The sequence below is a fragment of the Somniosus microcephalus genome, chromosome 10, assembly GCF_052327205.1.
Source record: "Somniosus microcephalus isolate GS21.2 chromosome 10, FLI_Smic_1.0, whole genome shotgun sequence".
Taxonomy (NCBI): domain Eukaryota; kingdom Metazoa; phylum Chordata; class Chondrichthyes; order Squaliformes; family Somniosidae; genus Somniosus; species Somniosus microcephalus.
The window spans coordinates 184,277,514-184,296,846 of NC_140996.1; the positions used below are offsets into that span (position 1 = coordinate 184,277,514).

The 19,333-nt window shown below is 45.8% G+C and overlaps 1 protein-coding gene across 1 annotated transcript in view; it reads left to right on the forward strand.

Annotated features, from left to right (window-relative positions):
* wdr95 (WD40 repeat domain 95) overlaps nt 1-19,333 on the forward strand; it is a 255,032-nt gene that overhangs the window by 168,881 nt on the left and 66,818 nt on the right. The window contains 5 exon segments of the mRNA XM_085999311.1: nt 1,431-1,490; nt 2,831-2,993; nt 11,448-11,543; nt 13,645-13,703; nt 15,540-15,681. Coding sequence (XP_085855437.1) covers nt 1,431-1,490; nt 2,831-2,993; nt 11,448-11,543; nt 13,645-13,703; nt 15,540-15,681 — 520 coding nt within the window.

Genomic DNA, 19,333 nt, shown 5'->3' on the forward strand with positions numbered 1-19,333 from the left:
ACATTGCCAGAAGAACCTGTTACCCCAAAGAGGCGTTATCCAGACAGAATCAGGAAGCCTCCTCAAAGACTGAACTTATAATTGCTTAAACTTAACCACTGTATCTAGTAACAGTAATTGTGATTATAATTCGTTATCATTTAGTTGTTAAATGAATGTTATGTACTGTTTATCTAAAAGGGGAGGAATTGTTGTGTATGTACCTTTTAAGAGAATAACTGGTCTCAGACTGTAGTACCGGCAGTGACCACCCCTGTATAAAAGGCGCTGGAGAGCCTCTGTTTAGTTTCGTTATGAACTTCCACCAGTAAAGATTAGTTTGTTTTCACTCCTGCTAGTCCGTGTCTCAATCATTCACGGACTTAACAATTTCTTCACCCAGAGAGTGGTGAACCTGTGGAATTCTCTACCACAGAAGGCAGTTGAGGCCAATTCATTAAATCTATTCAAAAAGGAGTTAGATATATTTCTTAAGGCTAAAGGAATCAAGGGATATGGAGAGAAGGTAGGGACAGGGTACTGAATTTGGATGATCAGCCATGATTTCATTAAATGGCAGAGCAGGCTCGAGGGGTCGAATGGCCTACTCCTGCTCCTAACTTCTATGTTTCTATGAAGGGGAAGGGCTGTTGGGGGTGATTGAGGAGTGGACCAGGGTGTCGCGGAGGGAGCGGTCCCATACACTGCTGGGTGTTGTGTACTACATGGACAAGAACCTTTTGCCTTCTTGATGTTGACTTTACTACAGACAAGTTTCCCACTGGGCACAGCTAGCACATTGTCTTGTTTGTAGTAATGTTCCCAGCCCAGTACCCCTGGACAATGGGTCCCATTTTGACTTGCTACAGTGTTGTTAGGATTTAAATTAGGTTTTGAAGGACTCTCAGCAGAGTTCAAACCATTTGCTATGCAGTGTCCACACGTGCACAGTTCCAGCAGGGATCACTGGATAGTAAGCAGAAGCGGCAACTATAATTTTTCATCCCTAACAAATTCTGAGCTCAATTGGTAATGCCTACTTACATACATGAGGGAGAAGGGAATAGAGGGTTACAGAGGTAGGGTGGAAAGAGGTAATTAGCGCAGGAGGGGTTTGTGTGGCGTATAAACACCCCCGTTGGGCCTAATGGCCTGTCTCTATGCTATAGATTCTATGTAATGCCTACACTGCTGAGCTAGCTGAGATCTGTGAACTCAGCACTGGTCAGAGATTGAATCTGGGACTTTCTGGACTGGAGTGCCCAGTAGCTTAAATTCCAAATGTGCTCTGCGCCCTCTCCAGCAGCACATTTCACAGTGCATGTTGATACCCCCTGTTACTTATGTTAATAACTGTGGTGTATTTGCACTATAAGTGTATTTTAACACAACTGGACAAATGGTAACATTTTTAAATTCTAAAATATTCTGTTTTTCTTTGTGTGGTCCAGGATTCATTTGGTGACCATCATCATATTCAGCCTCCTCAGCCACATTGGCAGGATGATCTGGTAAGGAGTATTACTTGGTACTTCAGCTCATTGGCTTGGTTTGAGATGTGGCTGCAATGGTTAGATTTAATCCTGTAGCTGTTGGTTTTCAGAATGCAGCACTTTAGGGCAAAATGTGTATCCTCCACTATTTTCATTCATAGTCTTTCTACTGTGTGTTCCAATGGATCTCTATGGGCAAGTGCATGGCCTCTACTTGAAACCTCCCATGTACCCCAGGGAAATGCATACTTAATTTACTAATGGCATTCACAGTAATAAATAGAGCTAAAAAAAATCAAAACCCAGCTTCATACAAATTAACCAGTGCAAGTCAAGCATAGAGAAAATAAGATGGCATAGCAATAATTTGTACAATAGACAGGTAGCATAAGGTTAAATAATGCAAATATGCCTGTGGCCATTAGCTAGTCCCAGTAAGGAATCTTCAAAATACTTGGGGCCCTGATTTTAACACAATCTGCCTGGCGGGAAACCAATTAAAATTGGGAAAATCGACGTAACGCCCCATTCCCGATGGAAACTTACCGACCGCCCTTTTTTACTCTGCAGCTAACTGAGGTCATAAACTCACCTGCCAGAAAATTCATTGTTTTAGTCATATGTAAGAAAATGAAACATTTTTCTAGTGAACTACTGTGCTGTGGATGTCATGTGACAAAAAGGAGTCACGTAACAACCACAGGACTCGCACACTGGGAAGCCCAGTGACCATCAACATAGAATTACATAGAATGCATAACACAGAAACAGGCCATTTGGCCCAACTGGTCAATGCTGGTGTTGATGCTCCACACAAACCTCCCCCCACCCCTCTTCATCTAACCTTGTCAGCATAACCTTCAATTCCTTTCTCCCTCATGTTTACCCATCTTCCCTTCAAAGCCCTCATAATATTAAGAAACTATGAAGAAAATCAGTTATTTTTTCAGGCTCTTCCATTTGAAGTAAATTTGTACATGGTTTACTAAAAATCATCTTGAATGGGTGATATAACAATCACACCAACTACATTAAATGATTCTGGATAATTGTTTGAAACAGTGTTTAGTACTAGTCTGTCCCTAATTCTCTCCCCACCCCAAATTCAAAATCTAAGTGCTGCTATTAAATTAGCTTTTAAAATACTAGTGCCATTTCTGAAAATATAATTGCACGACATTATATGTTGCAAAGCTGGCTACCACTCACTAAGTTCACAGGCTGCCACTTTATGTCCTATCCCATTAAGCTAATAAAATGTACTTCTTGAACAGGCATTATGAAAACAAGAGCATATATTTATTTGAATATACACCTTAAGTACATCATGCCTATTATAAAGTTATGTCTCTTCCTAGAAACGGGGACACAAGGATGACATTCTGTGTATAGCTCAGTGTCCCCCCACTCTCCTTGCCACCTCTAGCTATGATGGAGAAATAATTGTGTGGAACATGATCTCAGGACACATCTACTGCCATCTGCAGAATCCCTCAACCACAGAGTGCAGAGATGGAGAAGGTAAAATATAAGGAGTGTGTCTGAGAGGTTGCAGATATATTTTAATGGAGGTGATATAATCAATATTTCTATTAAAAATCATGAAAAAAATCGAACGGTAGAAATTGGTCAATTTTACTTTCTTTGTCTCTTTCTGACTTTTTTCTTGAACATTTTCATTTTAACTCAGTGCTGATGACCTCATTGGGAAACAATTGGTGAGATAATGAGCCCAGCTGGGGGAGAGAGGAGATGTACACAGCTGAAGAGAAAATGTTGCTGAAGGCCCCTGGTTAATGACTATCCACCAATGTTAATTCAGTTCTCTGTTAGCCATAGAAATGCCCCCACGTTTCAACCCCTGCTCCTTCCATTAGTGGTTAGCAGGGAGACTCAACCACCAGCAGTGGATATTGGAAATTTGGGCATGAGCTGCCCACGATTTTACAATAATTAATCAGAAAATCGAGGGGAGCCTGGAGCCAAATTTCTGACTTGTACTGCTGGCAGGCAAGCCTCCCAACAGCAGTGGTCACTATAATGTATATTTTGTGTTAAAAACAATTAACTGCTTTAAACTGTTGAAAGGAAGAATTTTGGTGGCGCTGTCAAATTGATATGGATTTCTTTTTGCCATAACAACAATTTGCATTTATATAGTGCCTTTAACATAATAAAATGTCCCAAAGCACTTCACAGAAGCATAATCAAAAAACTGGATGCCCATCCAAAGATGGGGCTATTAGGAAGGGTGACCAAAAGCTTGGCCAAAGAGGTAGGGTCTTAAAAGAAGAGAAGTCGAAGAGTTTCGGGGGGGGGGGGGATGAATTTCTGAACCTGGGACTGAAGCAGCTGAAGGCATAACCAGGTGATACACAAGGCCAGAGTCAGAGGAATGGAAAGTTTAGTTGGGAGGGGTTGTAGAGCTGGAAGAGGTTATGGAAATAGGGAAGAACGAGGCCATGCAGGGATTTAAACATGAGGATGAGAATTTAAAACTTGAGACATTGGGCGAGCAGTAGCCAATGTTGGTCAGCGTGCACAGAGGAATTGGGTGAGTAGACTTGCTGCATTTGGGAGGAGATGACATGTTCAAGGACTTTGGAGAGGAAAGGGAGGTTGGAGATGGGGTGTAAGTTTGCAAGGACAGAGGTGTTGAGGGTGTTTTTTGAGGTAATGATGGTGGTTTTGAAAGGAAGGGAGATAGTACCTGAGATGGGGGGATCTATTTACATTGTTGGCTGGCATAGGGTCAGGAAGGGAAGTTGGGTGATCAGAAGTTTAATGGGAATGGGGTCATGCAAGCAGGAGGTGGGTCTTGTGGTCTAGATGAGCTTGGAGAGTGCATGAAGGGAGATGGGAGAGACAATAAAGAGTGCCATGAGTTCAGGGCTAGGGAAGAGGAGAGCCTAGGGGGAGGTTTGGCTTGATGAGCAAGTGGAAGGAGGAAGCAACAGAGGTAGCGGAACATATTGGCTCAATCGTAGTGAAGGCATTCATGCGCTCTGCATACTTTTTGAAGGTGAGGGTGGAATGGCATGAAAGAGAGGCTTAGGGAGATGGTTGTTAGTGAAGAAAGGAAGCCAGAGGTTGCCGTTTTGGAAAATCCTGGAGTATTGGGTGGTTTTGTCCAAGGGGTGTTAGGCTCAATAATGCTTGATGTTGTGGTTCAAGTCCCACTCCAGAGACTTGAACACAAAATCTAGGCTGATGCTTCAGTGCATTACTGAGGGAGTGCTGCAGAGGTGCCGTCTTTTGGGTGAGACATTAAACCGAGGCCCCGTCTGCCCTTTCAGTTTGGATGTGAAAAATCTATGGCACTATTTCAAAGAGGAGCAAGAGAGTTCTCCTCGGTGTCCTGGCCAATATTTATCCCTCACTAACATCGCTAAAACAGATTATCTGGTCATTACCTCATTGCTGTGTGTGGGACCTTTGTGGTAAACCACTGTTGTTGTTGTTGTTACACACTGTTGTACCTATGCATGCCTCAACATGTCTCGGCTGGCTCCACCCACACAGGCCCAGGTATAAAGGTGATTGACCTGCAGCCCCCTGCCTTCTTGGAACCCAGTCAACTACGAGAGGCATGCTCTGTTCTTTGCTAATAAAAGCCTTTAGTTACTCTCTTAACTCTCAGTCTTTTATGAGTAATTGATAGCGCATCAATTTTATTAGCAAAAACAAAATGTCGACATTTGCTGAACAGCAGGCTGCTGCACCAAACGCTGAACAGCAGGCTGCTGCACCAAACGCTGAACAGCAGGCTGCTGCACCAAACGCTGAGCAACAGGAGCTGCTGCGAGCCCTCAGACCAACATGCCTGGACCTAGACCCCCAAGAAGCGGGTTCGGCTACCAAATTCGCGCATTGGCTGCGTTGCTTTGAGGCCTACCTGCAAGCCTCAACTGTGACCCTGGACGAAAACAAGTTGGAAATCCTGGCCTCAAAGGTGAGCCACCAAGTTTATACAATAATCCAGGACGCGACGACCTACGCGGCGGCTATCGGTCTGCTAAAAGGGCAATACGCATGCCCGGTAAATACGGTCTATGCCCGGCACCTCTTAAGATCCCACAGACAGCAGCCCGGGGAATCGGTGGAGGCCTTCCTACGGGCACTACGGATACTTGGCCGAGACTGCGACTGCAAAGAAGCATCAGCCGCAGCACACACGGAGGGACTGATCCGAGATGCTTTCGTTGCGGGTCTAAGGTCCGACTACTCCCGGCAGAGACTGTTGGAAAAGGGAGAAATGGACCTGAGAAAGGCAGTGTCCCTCACGCTCTCGCTCGACGCGGCCCACAGGAGTATGGACGCCTTCTCCCCTAACCGCTCCGCAACGTGGACGCCACAACCTTGGGTCATGGGACCGCCACCTTCAACTGCTGCTGCGATGTCCAAGGCACAGAAATGTTATTTTTGTGGCCAGGCAAAACACCCCAGAGCACGCTGCCCGGCGAGAAACGCTACCTGCTCCGGCTGCGGGAAGAAAGGACACTATGTCAGCGCCTGCAAAGGTAAAACCGCTAACGCCAGCAGCGCCGCGTGCGAACCGTGGGGGCAGCCATCTTGTCCGCCACCTTGGGCTCCCCCAGCCGCGTGGGGATCGGGACCATGGGCGCCGCCATTTTGTCCGCCATCTCGGACGTCTCCAACTTCAACCACGGGGGACCCGGACTCAACCACCGCCTCATCTGACGACCACATCGACTCGCTCGACCATACGCTGGCCTCCGTGACGCTGGACCAATCTCTCCCTCATCAACTGTCCAGGTCCATGATGGACATTACGGTAAACGGCCGCGCCACTACCTGCCTTTTTGACAGCGGGAGCACGGAAAGCTTTATCCACCCTGACACGGTGCGGAGTTATGCTCTCCCGGTCCTGCCGACGCGACATCGGATCTCTTTGGCTTCCAAAGCCCAGTCAGCGGACGTCGGTGGCTACTGTGTAGTGACCCTTTCAGTAAGGGGCACAGAATACAAAAATTTTAAACTCCTGGTCCTGCCCCATCTTTGCGCTGCCGTTCTACTGGGGTTGGATTTTCAGTGCAACCTTAAGAGTGTCACATTAGCGTACGACGGACCCCTCCCCCCACTCACAGTCTGCAGCCAGCAGCTTTTAAATCGCCCGCCGCGCAACATTTGCAGCCTCTCCACCCTTAAAGTCCCCCCCCCCTCCTTGTTCGCTAACCTCACCCGCGACTAAGCCCATCGCTACCAAAAGCAGGCGTTACAGTGCCGGGGATAGGAGCTTCATTAAATCCGAGGTAGCAAGACTCCTGGAGGAAGGGATTATTGAAAGTAGCACCAGCCCATGGCGAGCACAAGTGGTGGTAGTGAAGACTGGCGAAAAACAGCGCCTAGTTATTGACTACAGCCAGACGATCAATCGCTACACCCAGCTAGATGCATACCCACTCCCCCGCATATCTGACATGGTCAATCAGATAGCACAATACCGGGTGTTCTCGACGATTGATCTGAAGTCGGCATACCACCAGCTCCCCATCAGGGCTGAGGACCGCCAGTACACAGCTTTTGAAGCTGACGGTCGTCTCTACCACTTCCTCAGAGTTCCCTTCGGCGTCACCAATGGGGTTTCAGTCTTCCAGCGGGAGATGGACCGGATGGTCGACCAGAACGCGCTCCAGGCCACTTTCCCCTATCTAGACAACGTCACCATCTGCGGCCGCGACCAGCAGGACCATGATGTTAATCTAGAGAAATTCCTCCGTACGGCCCAGCGGCTGAACCTAACATACAACAAGGACAAATGTATGTTTCGTACCAAGCGCCTTGCCATTCTTGGCTGTGTAGTGGAGAACGGAGTCATCGGCCCCGACCCTGACAGGATGCGCCCCCTTATGGAGCTCCCCCTCTCCCACTGCCAAAAAGCACTGAAGAGATGCCTAGGGTTTTTCTCGTACTATGCTCAGTGGGTGCCCAACTATGCGGACAAAGCCAGACCCCTCATCAAGTCCACCTCCTTCCCCCTGACAGCAGAGGCCTGTGCAGCCTTCACTCTCATAAAAGGAGATATTGCGAAGGCCACAATGCACGCAGTGGATGAGTCCATCCCTTTCCAAGTGGAGAGCGACGCATCCGACTTTGCCCTAGCTGCAACCCTTAACCAGGCGGGGAGACCCGTGGCCTTTTTCTCAAGGACCCTCCAGGGCCCCGAGATTCGACACTCCTCTGTCGAAAAGGAGGCCCAGGCCATTGTGGAAGCTGTGCGACATTGGAGGCATTACCTGGCCGGAAAACGATTTACCCTGCTCACTGACCAGCGTTCAGTAGCTTTTATGTTTAATAATAAGCAGAGGGGCAAAATCAAAGACGACAAGATCTTGAGGTGGAGAATCGAACTCTCCACCTACAATTACGATATCTTGTACCGGCCCGGGAAACTCAATGAGCCCCCAGATGCCCTATCACGTGGTACATGCGCCAACGCGCAGGTCGATAGACTGAAGACCCTCCACAATGACCTCTGCCACCCGGGGGTCACCAGGTTTTTTCACTTCATCAAATCCCGTAACCTGCCCTACTCCATCGAGGAGGTCAGGACCATGACCAGGAACTGCCAAATCTGTGCCGAGTGTAAACCGCATTTTTATAGGCCAGACAGAGCAAGCCTGATCAAAGCCACGCGCCCCTTTGAACGGCTGAGCGTCGATTTTAAAGGGCCCCTCCCCTCCTCCGACCGCAATGTGTACTTCCTCAACATAATTGATGAGTACTCCCGTTTCCCGTTTGCCATCCCTTGCTCAGACATGACCAGTACCACGGTCATTAAATGTCTGAATGACCTCTTCGCCTTGTTCGGTTTCCCTAGCTATATTCATAGCGACAGGGGCTCATCCTTTATGAGCGACGAACTCCGGCAGTACCTGCTCTCGAGAGGTATCGCTACAAGCAGGACCACCAGCTACAACCCCCGGGGGAATGGCCAGGTGGAAAGGGAGAATGCGACGGTCTGGAAGGCAGTCCTTTTAAACTTGAAATCTAAGGGCCTTCCGACCTCTCGCTGGCAGGAAGTCCTCCCTGCGGCGCTCCATTCCATTCGGTCACTGCTCTGTACAGCCACCAATGCTACCCCTCACGAGAGAATGTTCTCCTTCCCCAGGAAGTCCACATCGGGGATCTCGTTACCGACATGGCTGACTTCTCCAGGACCCGTCCTACTGCGGAAGCACGTGAGGTCCCATAAGACGGACCCCCTGGTCGAGAGGGTGAGCCTCATCCATGCCAACCCTCAGTATGCTTACGTGGTGTACCCGGACGGGCGGGAGGACACAGTCTCCATACGAGACCTCGCACCTTCGGGTGCTCCCGAAACACCCCCCTCGCCATCCACCACTACCCACGCCTACCCCCAGTACGCTTACGTAGCGTACCCGGACGGGCGGGAGGACACAGCCCCCACACGAGATCTCGCACCTTTGGGTGCCCCTGAAACACTACCATTGCCATCGACCACTACCCACAACCCAACCCCGCTCGATGGCATGCCGCAGCCCCAGGACCCGTCATTGACCACCCAACCACTCAATGAGACGCCAGACTCAACGTTGGATGCTGCACCATCACCGCCGCCACCACGACGATCAGGACGGCATACAAGGCCACCTGATAGACTTACTTACACGAACCTTTAGTACACTTCACCCCGCCGGACTCAATTTTAAACAAGGGGTGAATGTGGTAAACCACTGGTTGTTGTTGTTGTTGTTACACACTGTTGTACCTATGCATGCCTCAACATGTCTCGGCTGGCTCCACCTACACAGGCCCAGGTATAAAGGTGATTGACCTGCAGCCCCCTGCCTTCTTGGAACCCAGTCAACCACGAGAGGCATGCTCTGTTCTTTGCTAATAAAAGCCTTTAGTTACTCTCTTAACTCTCAGTCTTTTATGAGTAATTGATAGCGCATCAACCTTCCTGTGCGCAAATTGGCTAGCGCATTTCCTACATTACAGCAGTGACTACGCTTCAAAAGTACTTAATTGGCTGTAACGCCCTTTGGGAAGTCCTGAGGTCATGAAAGGCTCTATATAAATACATGTTCTTTCTTTCTTTAGTTTTTTCTGATTTGGCCAGCCACATCTGATGATGGATGGCTAAACCAGTTTTGCATAAGATACGCTTGTGTGGGGGCTTGGAATTAAGGGAGTGAAGATGGGGGCTATACCAGGGTGAACAACTGGGATGGGAGAGAGTGAAGGGTTTTATCAAGACAAGGGCATCAAAGATGGAGGTGAGGGAGTGCTTGAGTAAATCGTGGCAATTGAAGAGCCAAAGGCTAGGCATTTGGGGGTTTGAAAGTTAAGTTGTAGGTAGAATTTTTTCCAGAGGCAGAAGCAGAAAGAAGTAGGGTTGGAAGAAAGCAGGGCTGCTGCGAGTGGTGAGTGGGTGGTCGGAGGTGGCTTTTCAGTGATTAAAATTATGGGTACAGGGAGACCAGGTGAAACGGCAAGGTCATGGGGGCGGTCATGAATATGGGTAGGAGAGGTTTTATGGTGGGAGAGGTTTAGGGAGAACAGGGGGCAGTGAATTGAGCAGAGAGAGGGTGGGGGAGCAGACGTGGAGTTTAAAATCATCAAGGATGATGAGTCACAGTGCAAAGGTGGAAGGAGGAAAGGAGAGAGGCTATCTTTGAGAGAAACATGGGGTGGGCCTTACGAGTAGACAACAAAGATTTTAAAGGAGAGGTGAGAGAATTGGACCAAGGTGAGGTGCTTGGAGAAGGAGAAGGCACCACCAGAATCGAGAGTTAGACCAAGGTGTGACTTGGTGATAAAAGTCACCGTGGCAGTTTGGACAGGGTAGATGGTGGAAAATACAGCAGGGGGGTGGGTGTGGAGGCTTCAATAAGGAGAAAGGTGTCACCTCCTGTGAGCCAAGTTTCACTTAAGGCCAAATTATCAATCCAGTCATCCACAATAAGGTTGTGGATGGCAAGGGCCTTGTTCGTGAGTGAACGGACATCCTGGACAGAAATGTGGAGAGGAGCGGTGATTGCTGATCCACTAGCAACATCCATTGATGAGTGGGGTGAGTAGGATTAGAAGAAAGTTGTTGAGAGCGGCTCAGGGACACACCTGAGTCAGACGGGAGCCTTGTTAAAGTTTTTAAATTGGGGTGCTATGACGTACATACTGTCAGCTGGCACATTGGCCTACTCCTGGTCCTTTCAGCCCCTTGAGCCTGTTCCGCCATTCAATTAGACCATGGCTGATCTGTATCTTAACTCCATCCGCCTGCCTTGATTCCGTAACTCGTAATACCCTTGCCTAACAAAAACTTATCGATCTCAGTTTTTAAATTTTCAATTGACTTAGATTCAACAGCATTTTGGGGGAAGAGAGTTCTAGATTTCCACTACCCTTTGTGTAATGACATGCTTCCTGACATCACCCCAGAACGACCTAGCTCTAATTTTAAAGTTATGCCTCCTTGTTTTGGACTCCTCCATCAGAGGAAATAGTTTCTCTCTCTCTCCCCTATCAACTTCTTTAATCATCTTAAACAACTCAATTAGATCATCATGGGAGTCAGGTGACCACCCAAAACTGTTGAGTTGTAGCAGGTTCACTTATCCTTTTGTGGGAAGGAAAAAACAGCACGTGTTGGGCTGATAATTTGTCACTTGTCATTGAACTATATCTGGGTCACTAAAAATCTAAGAAGGAGATTGCCTACAGTTTTAATCCATTGAATTCCAATTTGAAAACTTCATGGGATGATAGTATAAACATAACTTTAGAGAACATTCAGTCCAAACCACAGGAGTTACTGATTAACATTCTTAATTTGGCAGGAAAAGAGCCGGACAAAAGGAAGGGAGTAAGAGCTAAATAATGTAACAATTAACTAATACATTAAATAAATTAACTTTTTTGTTCAAATCTCAAAGTATTCTATGGTTTTAAGCTTATTGTTTTAATTACTTTTTAATGTTCACACAGCAGTAGCAGATAAGAGTGTAAATAAAGTCATATTCTTGAAGACTCGTGTGCTGAAGGCTGAATTAGGAGCTTCGCTTGTTGCTACTGGACCCCAAGGTAAGCAAGCGATTGACAATAGAGATAAAAAGAAAAGCTGCAAATCTGAAACAATAACAGAAAATGCTGGAAATACACAACAGATCTGTCAACATCTGGAAAGAGTAAAAAGTAAGTTAAAGTTTCAATTGTAGACCCTTTGCATCACAGCAGCAGTAAAAAGAATGCTTTATATTTGCTTTTCCAATCTACTGCTTACAGATTTTTTTGGTAAGCGGCTGAATTTGAGGGCGCAACATTTTTGGGTCATTAAAGTCTCTGGATGGCCAGGAGAGCATTGAAATAGTCAAGGTGATAAAGGCTTGGATGAGGGTTTTAGCAGTAGATGGGTTGAGGCAGGGGCCGAGGTGAGCAATATTAAGGGTGGTGCAAGTAGGTAGTCTTGTTGATAGAGAGTATATGGGGTTGGAAGCTCAGTTTGGAGTCAAATAGAACTTCCAGATTTGGAACAGTCTGGCTCAGACAGTGGCTGGGGAGAGGAAAGAAATCGATGGTGAGGACACAGAATTTGTGTCAGGGGCAGAAAATGATTGTTTCAGTCTTTCCAATGTTTAACTGGAGGAAATTGCAACTCATCCAAGACTGGATATCGGGCAAGCAATCTGACAACACAGAGGTAGTTTGAGAGAGGTGGTGGAGAAGTAGAGCTGAATATCATCAGTGTATATATGGAATCTGACCCCCATGTCCGCAGATAATGTTGCCAAGGGGCAGCACGTAACTGAAGAAGTGGAGGGGTCCAAGGACAGATCCTTGGGGGTGCCTCAAGGTAATGGTGCAGGGGCAGGAAGATAAACCATTGTTGGAGCTGCTATGGCTATGCTCGGATAGGTAAGGTGGAACCAAGCGAGGGAAATCTCACTGAGGTGAACAACGGAAGAAGGATGTTGGAGGTGGATAGTGTGGTCAACCATACCAAAGGCTGCAAAGAGGTTAAAGAAGATTAGGAGGGATAATGCACCACGGTCACAGCCACAGAGTATGTCATTTGTGACTTTGGTCCATTTCCGTGTGGTGGCAGGGGCGTAAACCTGATTGGAAAGATTCATCCATGGAGTTGCAGGAAAGGTGGGCACTGGTTTGGGAGGTGACAACATGTTCAAGAACTTTGGAGAGAAAAGGAAGGTTGGAGATGGGGCAGAAGTTGGCAAGGATGGAGGGTTCCAGGGTGGGTTTTTTGAGGAGGGGGTGATAACGGCAGTTTTGAAAGCGAGACAGATAGTAGCTGAGCAGAGGGAACCCTTTATAATGCCAGCTAGCATGGAGGTCGGGAAGGGAAGTTGGGTGGTCAGCAATTTAGTGGGAATGGGGTCAAGGCAGTAAGAGGTATGTCTTATGGACAAGATGAGCTCAGAGAGGGCATGAGGGGAGATAGGAGAGAAACTGGAGAAAGATGCAAGTTCAGGGCTAGGGTAGTGGGGAGCCTAGGGGGAGATTTGGTGAGGTGGCCAAGGGGAAGTGGGATGGTGGGGAAGCAGCAGAGGCAGCTGGTCAGATGGTCTCAGTACTAGGGATAAAGAAGTCCACGAGCTCCTTGCACTTGTTGTTATAGGTAAGGGTGGAAGGGCATTTTAAGCCTTGCCAATATTCTTCAGAAACTGTTGAGATGAAATTCTTACTCCCATAAACTCCAAAATTCAAAGTCCTTCTGGTTCGTTCATGGGACCACCATTGTACCTCTCCCTTTAAGGGTTCTGCTGCGATTTAGTCCCTTCTTTGCTTTCCTGCGCCCGATAGTGTGTCCCATATGTACCCTGGAATTTTCAATGAGACCTGATAGGAAGAGCGGGCAATGAGGTGATGGTAGCGGTGAGGTGAAATTCTGGTGTGCTGTACAGAAATTGCAGAGCACCTGCCCAGGATAATCCACCCTTTCCAGTTTCAGTTTATCTGCTGGATAATCCTGACTGTGGAATTCGCTATTTTCTATAATATTTTTGTTCATAACTACGCCTGTAATAACCACTCTTGTGGGAGTTGTCTTGTAACAGTCGATAATATATTGCAATATACGTTGTTTATAATCATGTGGGAATCGGAGCTATCATTGTGAGCCTTCTCTATTATGTTCCTAATTTGTGTTTATTTTGTGCTCATACAGGTTCACTTGCATTCTGGAATCTGTTTAATGGTGGACAGCTCTTTGGTACCTTTACTGCAGTGAGTTACAACACATTACATTTCTGAACCACCAAGCACTCGGCGATTACCAAACAAATGGTTCATATATCACTATAAAGTGCTAAATATCTGTTTCTTGTGGAAAATCTCCATGAAGGGCAATATTAACCTCAATGTGATATCTTGCACTGATAAAAGTATTTATTTCCAATATGTGAAAGGCCTGCCAGAAGTGCACTTTGAAAGCTTCTCCTACAAATAATGCAGTAATAGGAACAAAATGAGTTTGTAAACTTTTTTTCATCTTAAAAATGATAATCACCATTTTTTTAATTGGTTACAACTGTGGATCCTTTTTATGAGGAATATATTGTGACAAAAATGAGGCAATTTTTCCTTAGATTTAATCTGGTTTCTTTAATTCTGCTACAGTAATTAAGGGGTTGAAACCAGCTTCGGTCAAATAAAAATCATCTCCATGCTTGACTTGCTGCATTGGTTTGAAGATTAGTCAGTTCTCACTTGGTAGGAACCAAGCTGCTCATTCAGTTGCAAACATGCTGTGTAATTTGTTCAGATAAGTGTCTGATTGGCAGCTTTTCGAATGTAATTTATTTAAATTCTGCTTAGCTCCAGTTACTGTTTTGGAAGGATTTATCAGACTGTTTTTTAAAAAATAACTGGAGTTTATTTGAGGCTGTTTGAAATCCTCAAAGTTAATCTGTTTGAAACTTCATAGTTGGCAAAAAGATATGAATTAACATGTGGCTTGAGATAGAATTGCAAATGATTGTTATATTATTGCTACAATTCTCTTGTTTATTAATGTTTAATACATTTGTTAGTTAAAGCTTAAAAGAGGATCTATTTTAACCTTGCCCAGTTGGCAGGGGGTTTAAGATGACGGGGGGAGGGGGGTGGGTGGTTACACCGCCCCAATCTTAGCTGGCCTCAGATCAGGTACAGGAGGGTTGCTCGACCAAGGTAGATGGGGACCAATTTTACATGGAAAAAGCACGCCCTGATAACGTCATCAGAACCAGGACCAATCGGCTGCGCTGCGCTCTGCAGCTCCTGTGCAGCCAGCTCGCCGGCTTTTAAATAGGAAAAACCGTGCAAGCGCAGTATTTTGAATGGGCTGTGCAGCCCCCTGAAGGGGCCGTGCACCCCCCAAAAAAAATTAAAGGGAACATTGGCCACGACCCCATTTTAACTAGAAATCTCGGGATGCCCACATGGCGATAAACTCACCAGCGAAACTTGGTGGGAGGCAGCAGAGTGACCAGAAGAGACAATGTAGGTTAAATTTTTAATTTTTTTTTGTGAGGATTCCTTGTGGACTAGGAGGAGGAAGACTGCCCCTCCAGGCCCCACATGGAATCCTGGGGCCTAGCCAGACCCAGCCTTCCCATCCCTCCCATCACCGGAAGCTCTTTTGAGACCCCCTCCCAGCACTTATGCCAGGGACCGTTCCCTTGAGTGCTAAGCGATGTTGGCCTACTGCCCGCCTACATTCCTTCTCCTGCCCACCCGCTCTTGCACTTTTCCCACTGGCTTCGGGCTGCAGGTCGTCTAGAAACATTTATTTAAGGCCCGGGAGTTAAAATGGCCCTGGCCTCATGCCGAGGAGTCCATGCAGGACTCCCACCCACCACATACCCCTTCTCCCTCATAAGAAAAAAGGCAATTGTAGATTCACATCATAATGTAAGATTATCCTTTACACCTTGCTTGCCATGTAACTCAGATTGGGGAAAAAACCTGAAATGAAATAAGTGAGCTTCCTCTTTCTCCCCACCGCCACCGCCCCCCACCACCCACTGATGTTTTTATTTTTAATTCTGAAATTGATAATGCATATTTCTATCTCTTCAGTCCAGAGTGAAATCTCAGTTAAGCAGCCTGGCTGTATTGGCCGATGACTCGCTGCTTTACACGGCAGATTATGTTGGGTATATTTATGTTTATAGTATAAAGGACTACGCTGTTCATGGACCGGAAGTAGATCCACCAAAAAGTAAGAATTTGAAACACTATTTTATGCCAGTTTTTTTTAACAATTATATAATGCCTGTATTAATGGATATGCCACATTATGAACCATTTCACTGAATCATGCAAAAACATGGTAATTAAAAAGTTAAATCTGTGTCATGAAAATGTAATAAAATATTAATATTATTGCTGTTTAGAAATATAATCAGGAATTTCTATTTTGAGGTTGTACAGTTGTAATTTTTGTTCAGCTAGTGAACAGTACAGAACACTCTCAGAGCTGGGTGGAGGGGGCAGGGTGCCGATACACAATGGGGCAGTAATTCGGGTCGGTGGCTTGCCACGCGTGCAAGCCCCTGATATGCACTTACCCGACGCGCTGACATTTCACCTCCAGGGACGCCTGGAATTCCATTTTGAAACAGAAGAATCCCGGGCAGCGTTTGACGTCACGCCGCCCAGGAGTGCAGCCAGCGCGAAGCCTGGAGCGCGCTGTGCAAGTGAGACACGCCCCTTGAGGTCTCAGTTTAATAGGACACGCCCCCAATGTTTCTCACAAGCTGCTAAGCATTTTTACATGCAAAGCAGCATTTTAAATAGGTTTTTGGTATTTTTATGAAGCTTTTGGTAACTTTTATAAACTTTTAAAAACGTTTACATTATTTTGAAGAATCTGAAGTAGTTTTAAACAGAATTAAAGCAATTTAAAGACTTTTAAAAGCCCTAAAATAATTTTTTTTATTCCATTTATTTATTTAGCAATGTTGTCGTCATACGTGTCTTCACACTGTTCCCTTTGGGGAACTGTATGAAGTGGTGGAAGGATTTATGGCCGTGATTAACACTCATTCCGTGACTGTAACCATCTTTGAACCAGCCATTAGGGTGGTTAGTCCTATGGCGGGAGGATTTTACGGGCTCCCACAAGCTATACAAGGAGGGGGGGCCACCCACACCCACGGACGCAAATATCCCACTGGATGTCAACCCAGAATTTAGAGCCGGAGCTCCGACTCCACTTGCCGGGACTGTCTGGAGCGGGGTTCGAAACCCTACCCCATCTGGCCCAGCGGCGGGGATCCTACTGCTATGCCAAAGGCCCAATCCGATTAGCAACATGAAATGGCTGGAATGAGCACAATTCACGGCATTAAAAGAACTCACAATTGAACTGATGATGACCTCAGCAATCTCCTCAACGAGGTGGAGGCGCAGCGCCTGCTCATCATTGGTAATGAGAAGTCAAAGGCGCCGCAAAAAGGACAGATGATAGCTTGGTCTTTCAAGTGGCAGCATAGGGCTCCAGTCACGGGGAGGGAAAAGGCGCAGGAAACGTATGGGTGTCACTTTTTGCGCGGAGTGGGCCTTTTGCGTAGCGGTAAGCATCCCCGCCGCTGGGCCAGAAGGAGTAGGGTTTCAAACCCCGCTCCAGACAGTCCCGGCAAGTGGAGTCGGAGCTCCAACTATAAATTCTGGGTGGACATCCAGCGGGATACTTGCGTCCGCGGGTGTGGGTGGCCCCCCCCCATCAGATGGGTTGTGGGAGCCCGTAAAACCCTCACGCCATAGGACTAACCACCCTAATGGCTGGTATGAAGATGGTTATGGTCACGGAAGGAGTGTTAACGTGGCCAGAAATCCTTCCACCACTTCATACAGTTCCCGAAAGGGAACAGTGTGAGGATACGTACGACGATGACCTGTTGTGCAATGCACCTCCTTGGACCCTCAGGCGCAGATGCGAGGGGGCAAATCGTGCAATTGTTAAATTTTTCATTTTATTGACATGTAAAATGTTGGCCCAGTAATTCCCTTCCAAACGCGCGAGTACGGTCGGGGTACTTACGCGTCTGTCCGGAGGAAATGCCGGTTTTCAGCATGCACAGCGCATGCGGGGAAAACCGGCATTTCCTGTCCTCTGAACGAAGGGGTTCAGAGGCAGAACACGTGCGACTGTACAGGCAGCGCGTGCGCAGTAAAATTCGCCGCTTTCATTCATGTTTTCAGTGAGGTCAAGTCCTTACAACTTACACATGAAAAAAGCATGAGTACAGTTGCTCCAGAGGCTGCGGTTGTTTGGGAAAGGGAGGAAAGTTATTTTAAGAAATGCTGAGGTAAGTTTTAAAGTTTATTTTTGTTTTTTAAAATGGGTTTTCAGTACTGTAGGTAGAAGGATCAATTGTGGCTATGTGAATTGAATTTGCTGTGTTTATTAAATGTGAAAATGACTCCAACATTTTTAAGAAAGAAACTTTTCATCAGTAATATATTCTTTTAAGTAATTATGTATGTATGTCTGTATATATTCCTTTGCGTGTATGTATATATTCCTTTATTTGTGTATGAATGTATGTATTTAATTATGACTTTCAGAGAAAGTAACTTATTAGAAAATCATAATTAAAAACATACATTCATACACATAAGTAAAGGAATATAAAACATACATACATATACGTAAAGGAATATATGCAGACATACATACATAATTACTTATTACTGATGAAAAGTTTCTTTCTTAAAAGTGTAAAAGTGTTGGAAATGTTACATTACTCATTTTAGAACACTCATTCTCACATTCAATTCACACAGCCACAATTGCTCCTTCTACCTACCGTACTGAAAACCCGTTTAAAAAAAATAAAAATAAAAAAAAATTAAACTTTAAAACTAACCTCAGCATTTCTTAAAATAACTTTCCTCCCTTTCCCAAACAAAAATATTGCCTTTCAGAAGCTCCACGATAAAATATATCTTCCTCCGCAGCCTTGGAGCAACTTTACACATGCTTTTTTCAAGTGTAACTTGTAAGGACTTACCCTCACTGAATCCATGAATGAAATCGACGAAGTTCACTGCGCACGCGCTGTGCCTCTGAACCCCTTCGTTCAGAGGACTGGAAATGCCGGCGTTCCCCGCATGCACGGTGTTTCCTGAACACCGGCATTTCATCCGGCCAGATGCGTGAGTACCCAGACCGTACTCACGCATTTGGACCCGAATTACTGGGCCATTACTGTTGTGGTGCATGTAATCGCTCTAGACTTTGGTGGGAGATCAGGCCAGTAATAATTTTTTTTAAACCATTAAATAAAAAAGGCTTCAATGTGTATACTCTTGGCATGTTCGTGTTTGCTGGAAAACTAATTAAGTATGACTAAAATATTTGAATTAGGTTATGTGATGAGAAAATGCTGAATTTGGCTGATAGTATATTTACAAACAGAAGGTATTTGACTCCATGAACAGAAAACATAATGAAATTGCGGTTGCAGGTGAATTACGCACCTACCTGCTGCCTCAGTATCTTTGGACTCTTGTGGTCCTGGGCTTGCAGGCCTGCATGAAGGCCCAAGTATCCCAGGGGCTTATGCGATTTACAAGTGTCCCTGGGATCACGTGGGCTGGCCCAACCAATCAAATAGCGAGATTCCCATTATGCTTATTGTGCTTCCATTTACGTACAGAATCCCCGTAAGCATAATAGGAATGACACAAAAGACACACTTTCACATTCAAATACAATTTAATTAAACATTTAAAACAAAAATTTAATTTTTTGAAAAATAAATGTAAACATTTTTAGAGGCCAAAAATAACCTAATCACATTTTAAAGGTTTTTGAATGTTTAAATGATTTAAAAAAATTTAATTTTAATGTATATTTAAACCCT